Genomic DNA, 10671 nt, shown 5'->3' on the forward strand with positions numbered 1-10671 from the left:
AGAAAACAAAACTAGGCCTGGCTAACACACTGCCATATAGAAAACAACAAACAAAAAGGGCCTAACTATCTTTTCTACTAAAAGAACATTATCAGAACTACATGGGTGGCACCAACCAATAATCCTAGTGTGTATAACAAAGGAATCCTACATGGTGGGGTGTAAAGGGTACCCCAATCTTACCTCTGGTCCGCACCTTCCACCACAACTGAAATAAATCAAACAAAAAGGCTCCACACGTCTCAATACCACGGTAGGTGACAGAAAACAAAAGAACAATCAAGCCGAGCAACAAGCAAAGGGCAGAGATTGAACCATGTGGTTCTCAAAACAAGCTACAAGCAGTCAGCGCAACTAGCATGCAGCAGCAAATCAGGTGCAGGGGAAGTAGAGGCCGAGGAGCCTGTAGCTGGATCCTTTTGAAGTAGCTCCTGTGGTGGCAATTGGATAAACCAACCAATCAGCAGGCTCTGACAGACTTCCCAGGTGGAATCACTTGCAGTATCACCAGTATCACCTGAACACACAGGGGAGGGGGAGAGAGAGGGAGAGAAGAACCAAGAAAAACACACTGCCCCTGTTTGGCACGTAACAGCCACATTTCTCATTTGAATAAAGTACGTTTTTCACAGTGTACTTGTGAATTTACATGTATTTCAATGGTCAGAGGTGCAGTCTTCTAGCAGCTCCCTGTCCATGTGAACACTTGCAGGTCATGTCAAATGAACTCAGCAGTTCCACTTGCAGAAAATAACTTAAAATTTGAAGCCATGCTGGTAGGAAAAGGTGGAATTCGTCAGCAACAAAGAGGACGTGGCAGCCAGGACTTCGATATCCAGGTTGTCAAAACACAGAGGCAACTAAAGCATCGAACACAAAGGAAGACAACCGGAAAAATATGTCTCGCCGCCGCAAAAATCTGTGACTGTGATTCAGAGAAATAGAAATTAATAGCTGGAATTATCACTGCATCCGCACTTTGCTTCAGCGCTAGTAAAACAAATAAATCTGAACCCTTTAAATGCTCAATTTGGATGATGAACTTCAGATTTTAATAAATACTACTGCTATCACGAGTGGAAGGGAATGGAAAGAGGATGAAGGAGATGGAGGAAAGGGTGGAGGGGTAGTGAGGATGATGTGGGAGAAGGAGATTGAGGAAGAGTTTCAGATACCCCTCCTCTTCTCCACCTTCTCCTCTTTCTTGCCTGTTTTTAAAAAATCTTTTAGTCAGTAGCAAAATCAGGATCAGAAAGCAGCTGAAATGTTTGATGCTGTGTCAACAGTGGTTTCCCCTGCAGCATGCTTGTCAGCTCTGTGAAAGAGAGGTAAGAGTAGACAGGTGCGATAAATATAAGGGGAGCAGGGAGATCGTCAGGCAGTGAAGTGTTTCAGGGAACAAAATGGAAAGAGTTGATCATGACGGATAAAAAAATAAAAAAACAAGCTCAAGCTGCCAGTTACTTGCAAATAATCTACCTCTGTGACCTTATGCAGCATGCCAGGACTGTATCCCTCAGTAACTTTCTGCTGCAGTTCCCTAGACTCCTCATTAAGCTCTTGGCCCAAACTGTAAAAAAACAAACAACTAATGTATTTGCTTTCTGGCAAATTTACAAAAATTTTGATCTTGCACCGTCCACTAGTGATTTCAGCAGTGTTGTTAAAGTACCAGTAGCACTTCACATTTTTAAATTGTAACAGATATACAATTCGTCTTAGGTCCCTTACTTTGAGCTCTTGCCAAATGCGTTAAATTAATAATTCTGACTGAGCTCATCAGCATCAGGTAAATATTATTTGTATTTCGCAGCATGCCGAAGTTTTAAATCCGTTTTCTGTGATGACATTCTCACTGGCGTATTTGATGTTAAAAAAAAAAAAAAGATGTTCTGTCCCGAGAGCTGAGGTAACTATAGCGACTCTGGACTCAACAGGGAATAGCACTAGCGTATCATGACAAAATATTGGTGAAATTAACGAGTTTCGCGGCAGATAATGCGTTATTTAGAGGCTGTGTTTCGGTGCCCCATTCACTCCCACTATATGGATATACGCTGATCTAAATATCTCCCGAACGACTACAAATGACACTAAGGTTATATGGGTGAGTAAACAATCGTATTTTATGCCAGAAATAAGGTCCAGGTTGTAAAAAAACGGTAGTTCCCCTTTAAGCAAAAGTGTGGTGTCAGAGAAACTAGAGTTACAAATATAACTATGGTTTCTATGAATCCAGTGTCTCTGGAAGTCAGGAAGAAATAAAATATAGGAAGTGTCCAAGAAATAGAAAACTGCACTCAGAGGAAGAATTGAAGTCCAGAAAGAATTAAAAATTAAAAAATTGACACAGATGATAAGGAGGACAGAAGAACATGTAGATACACCGTATGAACGTGTTGACAGTGTTTGTGTAATGACTCTCGCTGCCATAGAGAAAGAAGATCCGCAATGTGCACCATTATGGGCCTAAACCTAACCCCAACTGGATGCCAGCCTGGCCTCTTGTTATCACTGTCCAGCACTTTATATGCCCACCATCCGCCCTGACCACCTCCCAGTGACTCCAGCACAACGGATAAATTATGTGTTTCACTCATCAAAAAGTTTCTCCAATGTAGGAAAAGAAAGATCTATACGGAGACAATGCAGGAAAATGTGCTTCTATCGGCAAATAAGAATATTTTCAGGTGCTTTTCAGGTAAGTTGTATCCATTAGAGGGTTTATATGGGGAGAAAAATAAGAATTGATCACATGTGCTGCTGCATACTGTACATTAAAGTCCTGCAGTTAATCTCTGTCACCAGAAAACTGCTCGTCGCAGCCTGTCCTCTACATCAACTCCCGTCTCCATTAGGCTGCAGGGAGGGCAGATGAAAATTAACATACAACCGGGGCGTTTAGATTAAAACACTGAACCTCATTATGCATTTCCTCTCCGCAGCAGTGTTGTGCCTCGCTGAGAACGGCCAGTGAGATCAATCCCGTGTGCCGTGCGTGCATGCGGAGGATAAATGTAATTTCTGCTGAGTGTCCGAACATGATATTGGGAACAGTCCTGCCACAAATAAAACGAATGACTCAGCATGCATCAACCTGACGAGGGCGAGGGAGGAGGAGGAGGAGGAGGAGGAGGAGGCGAGGGAGGATAAAGGGGGGAGGTGAATTTCACACGGCTGACAAAAAGGTCACGATCACATAGAGTATGGATCTGTTAAGGATAAAGTTTTGAATCCCATCGAGAAATAAGGACGGCAAAAACATAATCACGCCATTTGATGATGACATCTATTTTATTATTATTGATAAGTTTTACATTCTTTAACATCATTTATAGGTTAGTATATCTGTGCAGTGCTTGTGTCTCTTATTATAATTCCCTTATTATTAAACAGTAACGTTATAAACACACATTAATGTGAGTAGACATCTAAAAAGGAGAAAAAAAAGTTCTTCAAAAAGGCATAATGTTGATGACAGCTCATATGCGTCACACACTCATACACCCACCAGGCTCACACTACCCAGCCAGGTAACCACACACTCCATAATACATCATCTACTGTGATCTAAAGTGATGGATGACAAGACTACAGTGATGTGACGGCTCCAGATTTTCTATGACTCAGCCGTTTGTCATAAAAGATGCGTTAGCGCCGGCAGTGAGCGAGGTCCGAGATCAGATAAGTGTTTGCCAGACTGACTGAAGAGCAGAGTCACCGCCGCTGACTGACGAGTGGAAAAATAAGCCTGCTGTCACACTTCAAAGCTGACTCACAAAAGGTAAAACGACAGGTTCACACTTTTCATACATGTTTCGCAAGGACAGACGTGGTTGTGTTTTCTGATCCTTACAAAAGTCCACGTGTCAATACGGGACCATATGTGAACATCTTCACCAGTTTACATCAGGAACATCTTGAGGGAATTCTTCAAATTTGGGCACAAACGTTCATTTGGACTTGAGGACTGAACTGGGAAGAATTCGGGGAACAAAGGTTGCTGGGTCCTCACAAAATCTTTGGCCATAACTCAAGAATTCATACATAAATTATGACAAAATTTAGTGTCTACCCTCCTCCCGTTGATCTTCAGGTGGTTACTGTTACACTCTGTGACGAAGCTCCCTCTCGAAAACAATCTCTAAGTGAAGACACTGAAGATGTATTTAATGGAATAATACGTACCAATATAGTGATACACACAATCTATTTTATATTCACATCTTTGCCACACAAGTCATGTAGTCTGGACGGTCTTGACAGACGTAAACTGAAACTCTACTCTAAGAGAGTCATACAACTATCAGGCACTAACTCTGTGTTGATGTTAAAATTATGCAAGCATACCAACAATGCTGGGACTAATAATTCTGGTCTTAATGCATTTGAAATGTTCCCTTATTAAAGGGGAACTACTGTTTTCTACAACCTGGACCTTATTTCTGGCATAAAATACTATCGTTTACTCACCCATATAACTTTGGTGTCATTTTACATTTTTAGTCCTTCGGAAGATATTTGGATCCAGTGGAGCGCCGCGTATATCCATATAGTGGGAGTGACAGGGGCACCGAAACACAGCCTCTAAATAACACATTATCTGTTGTGAAACTCGTCCATTTCACCAATATTTTGTTATGATACGCTAGTGCTATTCCTCGTTGAGTCTGGAGTTACCTGTTATCACCATCCGGGGTCTGTAGATTGACCTACTAACCTCTGACCTGGATGATGTCATCTCTGAGCGCCGCGCGCACCTGCGACGGTCGGTTTGTTTACCTGTAATTTGCTACTGCTAGTTTTTTGCAACATGGCTGAATATTTTTCCTATTCTGAGGTTGTGGACGACAACTTTGTTCATGATGGACGTCCTTACTGTTTTGAGCCAGAGTATACGGATGAGGAGCTCGTTGAAAGGAGGATGAGGAGGCAGAGAGAGGAACAGCTGGCCAAAGAACAACAAACCGCTGCATGTCCGCGAATAGATAACAGGTAACTCCGGACTCAACGGGGCATAGCACTAGCGTATCATAACAAAATATTGGTGAAAGGAACGAGTCTTGCGGCAGATAATGCGTTATTTAAAGGCTGCGTTTCGGTGCCCCAGTCACTCCCACTATATGGATATACGCGGATCTAAATATCGTCCAAACGACTCCAAATGACACAAAAGTTATATGGGTGAGTAAACGATCGTATTTTATACCAGAAATAAGGTCCAGGTTGTAATAAGTGGTAATTCCCCTTTAACATGATTCAAATGCAAGTGATATCCAAAATCACCGTGCTGGGCTCTACAGTAGCTCAGTTAAAGCTAATCAGAAGCTTCTGCACTCTATGAAAACAGTATTAGGTCCTGTTTTCACCGACAGTTATTCCTTGCCGAGCTTAGTGTCTTAATTTCTCCCACATTCCCTCAGAGTTTCTTTTTCGTTTTACTTTCACCCAGAATAAAAACTGGCCAGTACTGACAGATGCAGCAACTGCAGCTATTCACGTTTTTATGCAATATGATTAATATTCCCTTTTGAGATCAACTTAGCAAAATTAAAATGTGAACCCTCCCTTTATCGCTACATCTGACAGGCGGTCTTACTACATTAAGATTTGTGTGTAAACAAATATATTTCAAATATTTCATGTCCAAAATCATTAAGAATCACACGATAAATAGTAATAAGCAATGTGCGCAAAAAAGTAATCTTATATTAGTGTAGTAACAGGTCATTCAATGAAAAAATTAAAAGGCACTTGTTCGTTTTTCTGGCTACTTGGCACCCTCTGCTGGTAAGATTGACAAACTGTGCCCACTTTTTTTTTTCTCTTGAACATTCGTAAGTTCAGTTTAAATTGTGAAATTTATCAAATGATCGCGTTCAAATCTTTGTTCCTACGTGTAAGTATTTTTAAGCTGCAGTTGGCTGAAGGTGACCTTTTCATTTTCTACTGCCCCTCTGCGCTCTTGAGGACCCAGACCTCGTTCCTGCGGTTGGTCAGCTTGAAGGGGCTGTCGTACCCGGCGGCGTAGTACGGCTTATCGACGTACTGGACGCCGTCCCTCTTCAGGCTCTCGATGAGTTTCTGGAGCTCTTCGCGCTTCGTATTCTCGTTGGAGAAACCACCGTATGTCCTGGATGACACAAAGCCAAAATGAACAGACTTTATTAGATCGTTTGAACACTTTTTCCCCACATTAACAGTCGATGGTGTTTGACTCTACCTGACGTATGCCGTGAGCTCCTTCCTGTCCTCGACGAACACCTCCGGGTCGCTGGGCTCGGGTGGACTGCCGTGATGCTCCTCCGGGAGGTAGAAGGACACGGTGAACTTAGACTCACACGCAGGGCCGGCTCCAGGGTCCACGCGGCACGTCACAGGGGCCGTCATCTCCACCTTCGCCTCTGAGGAACCGATAAAAGAACGCACTTTTAGAAAAACAGGCATCACGCGCATCACATTGTTTTTGTTAGACAAGTAAAACAGTCACTGGTGATGAAGTTGGCGTGTAACCGACCCACGTAAGATGTGATATAGATGTACATATTATATTTTCAAAACACACAATCAGCCGCCCGCTGGTGAATCATGATACCTGAACAGATGGCCGGCGTACATAACCACGATGTAAGGCATATGAAGGAGATTAAACAGCATGTTTATAGATCCGACTCTCCTTACCCTGCGGACCTCAGTAGTCAACAGCACAAACAATATATATCCCCATAAATAATGCTGCTGAAACTGCTGACTAAGACAAAGTCGGGGGTGCTGTTGCAAACTGCTGAGCAGGAACTAAAGTGCACTTTCTCTTGCATTTATTCATCAGCTCCTTTGTCTTGAAGTGAAGTTATTGGAAAAAATCATTCTGCAACATTTATTTACTTGATTTATTGCTTCTGATTAAGTGACATTTTGTTTTGTCAAGTTTACAGATTCACAGATTCTGTGGCAGAGCCTCAGAAGACAAAGTACGATTTTAACTTTTAACTGATTTCACGAACACTCACTGTTTTTATTGTTGCCTTGAATGTAGTTGAAGAGCCTGCGGAAGCCGGTGTTCATGGCCGCGTCCCACTGCATCCCGCTAAGGCTGGTGCTCACCCACCTCGTGGCGTGGTAGGTGCGGACCTCATAGTCTTGTCCCTGCAAAAAAACAAGACACACAACACTCATGGTGGCATAGTTTCAAATAATGACCACATCACTCCTGTACTTTGCTGTGCTTCGTTGGGGGGAGCAGCACCGGCGACAAATTGATCTGAAAAGCTGGTCATGTTATTATGTTGGCAGTGAGTTGGAGACATCTGTCTCAGTGAGGGACAGGAGGACACTGGACAAACTGCTCTCCATCACGAACAATCCATCTCATCCACTACACCAGACAATAGAGGGTCAGCGGAGCTCATTCACCAACAGATTGATCCAGCTCCGCTCCCACAGTGAACGCTACAGGGCAACACTAATGTCCTATACAGGAAGGGACAACGTCGAGTCCACCCGCTGAGGTCCTTTGGGGTGTGTAGGACACTACGGGACCTTTTTATGACACTGTGGTTGCATCGGCAACCTTCTACGCCGTGGTCTGCTGGTGTGGTGGAGAAACGGAGAGGGGACAAAAAGAGAAACTGAGGGCCAGCTCCATCCTGGGCTGTCCTCTGGACTCAGTGGAGCAGCTGGGGGAGAGGAGGATGTTGGCTAAACTGTCAAACATCAGGAACAACCCCTCTTAGGAAGCTCCTTCAGGCACCTTACTATCATTCCTACGTATATAATATAGATTCTTCCGTCTCTAATTTCATCTCTAATTTGTTCATAAATTAATTCTAAAACATTTTTTGCTCATACTATTTTATTTTATTTAATCTTTTTTTTTTTTACTTCTGATTCTAAGCCACTGTGATCAAGGAATTTCTCTTGTAGATGAATAAAGTTTATCTAAGTCTAACCTGTGAGCCAGTTTCCAACAACAGGGCCACGTACGCTCACTTGCCAGTTCAACAGGTACACCGGTGATCAGGAATACATTGCAATACAATAGCCGTGCACTAAATCTTAGCTTGATTTTTAAATAAACAATCCGTCGATTTTTACACAAACATCCGCCCCGCTGAAGCTCACACAGACTGAGCAGCAACGTCGGGCGCAAACCGCACAAACACACCCCCTCCTCTCTGTTTTTTTCTGCGAGGTTCTCCGTCAGGTCACAGCCCTGCAGACATACACACACCAAGTTGCGTGTCACTGAGAATAAACCTACACATCTGCAGTGCAACACCTGTGTACCTCTCACACGTTGGTATGACACTATGGTTGACACAGTGGTCAGACTTATAACTAGTCTGGTGCCTGTTACGTTAAAAACTAGGACTGGTCTCAAGTTTAGGTGGCTGATAGTGTAACTTATTTTATTTAATCTACTACTACACAGTGTAGTAATAGATGAAATAGAATAGAAATTCATTTTTTATTCATCTTGTGTAACCGCTTGTTCCTGTGAAGGGTCGCGGGGGGTCTGCTGGAGCCTATCCCAGCTGTCATCGGGCGAGAGGCGGGGTACACCCTGGACAGGTCTCCAGTCTATCTCAGGGCTAACACAGAGAGACAGACAACCATTCACACTCACATTCACACCTACGGCTAATTTAGAATCACCAATTAACCTAATGAGCATGTCTTTGGACGGTGGGAGGAAGCCGGAGTACAAACTCCACACAGAAAGGCCCAGTCGGCCCATGGATTCGAACCCGGAACCTTCTTGCTGCGAGGCAAGTTTTGTTTTGTTATTATTATTATTGTTTCTACCAACGAATATTAAATGCAGAAAGATGGGACTTAAATAAAATATATAAAGACAATAAATTAATAAAATATTCCCCACCAACCAAAAAAAAAAACATACATGGGACATCTTCAGACTGCATGTCCAGCAACAAAACATAAAGTAAAAGAGAGAACTATAACAAGTTGTCACCTGTTTCATTTTAAAAGCTGTCTCTTATCTCTGCTGAACAAATGGCAGTAATCCTGTATCAGTCACTTAATCTCTAAACTGTCAACTAGACGTTTCAGCACAAACTGACCTCACATCACTTCAGGTCTTTTTGTCCCATGACAGCAATTAACACCAGACCAAAGGTCTCATATTTTCTTTTTTACGGGGGAATAACCTTAGAAACATTTACCTTCGTCTCCTCTGCTGTGAATTTTGGATTCTGCAGCCCAGTGGAGAATAAAACCTGTCCCATAGCTTTCAGCATGACTGACGAGTAGCTTTTCCTCCTCCAAGTGAAAAGTATCGACAAACTCTGAAGTCCTGCAGCCACTGTAAGCATCGCATATAAAGTTAGGTAATGTCAAACCGCACCTTCAGCTTGTTACGTGAACGCATCTTCGGCTGTAAAACAGCTCTGCAAAAATACATACTTCATTTTCATATTTTAAATTATAAGTTTGTTTTTTTGTTAAAGCATTTTTCATATTTTAAATCGTAACTATGGAAAAATTAGTGAATAAAGACAGAAAAAAAGACATTTACCAGTGGATTCACGCGGTTGCTCCTAGTCAGCAGGTTGGTTGTACAATACGTTTGTTTGTCTCTTCCTGTTACATACAAGCTGAAATCTGATTGGCTGAGCGAGCGGCACTTCAAAATAAGAGCCCCGAGTGTCAATATTGACGAGACAGAGCAAATAAAACGGTAGGAGGTTTCAACTTTAGTCTCTATTTAAACTGGAGTGCTTGGTTATAGTAGCACTTATTAAAATCATAATAATAATAATAATTGTATCATATCACAACATGTAATAATAACTACTAAATAAAAGACAACTATGTCTATGATTTTTTAAGGTGAAAGGTAAAATAATAAATGCCTGGAAATAATTCAGAATATTTCAGTCACAACAAAATGTCTTTGGACTAAAAAAAAGCAAACAAGAATGATGTTATTCTAGTGCAGACTTACCTGAGACTCTGTTTCACTATATCAAACTACAGCCAAAACGGGACAAACTGCAAGCCTTGCAATAGCCAAAGCAAAAAATAAATCCTGCCAAGGAGCACCTCTAAAGCTCACCTACCAACTCACTAATTATGTTGCATTTGTTTAATTAGTCAAAACCTACTTTTATCTACTGTTTTATCTACAACCTGGACCTTATTTCTGGCATAAAATATGATCGTTCACTCACCCATATAACTTTGGTGTTTCTTTTTTTAGTCCTTCGGAAGATATTTAGGTCCAGCGGAGCGCTATGTATATCCATATAGTGGGAGTGATCGGGGCACTGAAACGCAGCCTTTAAATACCTCCGGACTCAACGGGGAATAGCACTAGCGTATCATAACAAAATATTGGTGAAATTAATGAGTTTCGTGGCAGATAATGCGTTATTTAGAGGCTGCGTTTCGGTGCCCCAGTCACTCCCACTATATGGATATACACTGGATCTAAATATCGTCCGAACGACTCCAAATGACACCAAAGTACGAAACGCAGCCTCTAAATAACACATTATCTGGCGCGAAATTTGTTCATTTCACCAATATTTTGTTATCGTACGCTAGTTGAGTCCAGAGTTACCTGTTATCATCATCCGGGGTCTGTAGATTGACCTACTAACCTCTGACCTGGATGATGTCATCTCCGAGCTTGTTTACCTGTAATTT

At 42.1% G+C, this 10671-nt stretch overlaps 1 protein-coding gene across 2 annotated transcripts; it reads right to left on the reverse strand.

Moving 5' to 3' along the window:
- Positions 1-4153: 4153 nt before the first annotated feature.
- Positions 4154-9595, reverse strand: hebp2 (heme binding protein 2). Of its 2 annotated transcripts, XM_084560249.1 has the most exons (5): positions 9539-9595; positions 9186-9325; positions 7011-7146; positions 6224-6404; positions 4154-6133 (listed from the first exon to the last, which is right to left on the reverse strand). In XM_084560249.1, the coding sequence occupies exons 2-5, from the start codon at positions 9258-9260 to the stop codon at positions 5947-5949; spliced, it is 579 nt and encodes a 192-aa protein (XP_084416375.1). In that variant the 5' UTR covers positions 9261-9325; positions 9539-9595; the 3' UTR covers positions 4154-5946. The 2 variants fall into 2 exon arrangements, with proteins under 2 accessions (XP_084416375.1, XP_084416374.1); XM_084560248.1 differs by lacking the exon at positions 9539-9595 and having other exon boundaries at positions 9186-9433.
- Between the last annotated feature and the right edge of the window lie 1076 nt (positions 9596-10671).

The sequence above is a fragment of the Chelon labrosus genome, assembly GCF_963514085.1.
Source record: "Chelon labrosus genome assembly, chromosome: 14".
Classification (NCBI taxonomy): domain Eukaryota; kingdom Metazoa; phylum Chordata; class Actinopteri; order Mugiliformes; family Mugilidae; genus Chelon; species Chelon labrosus.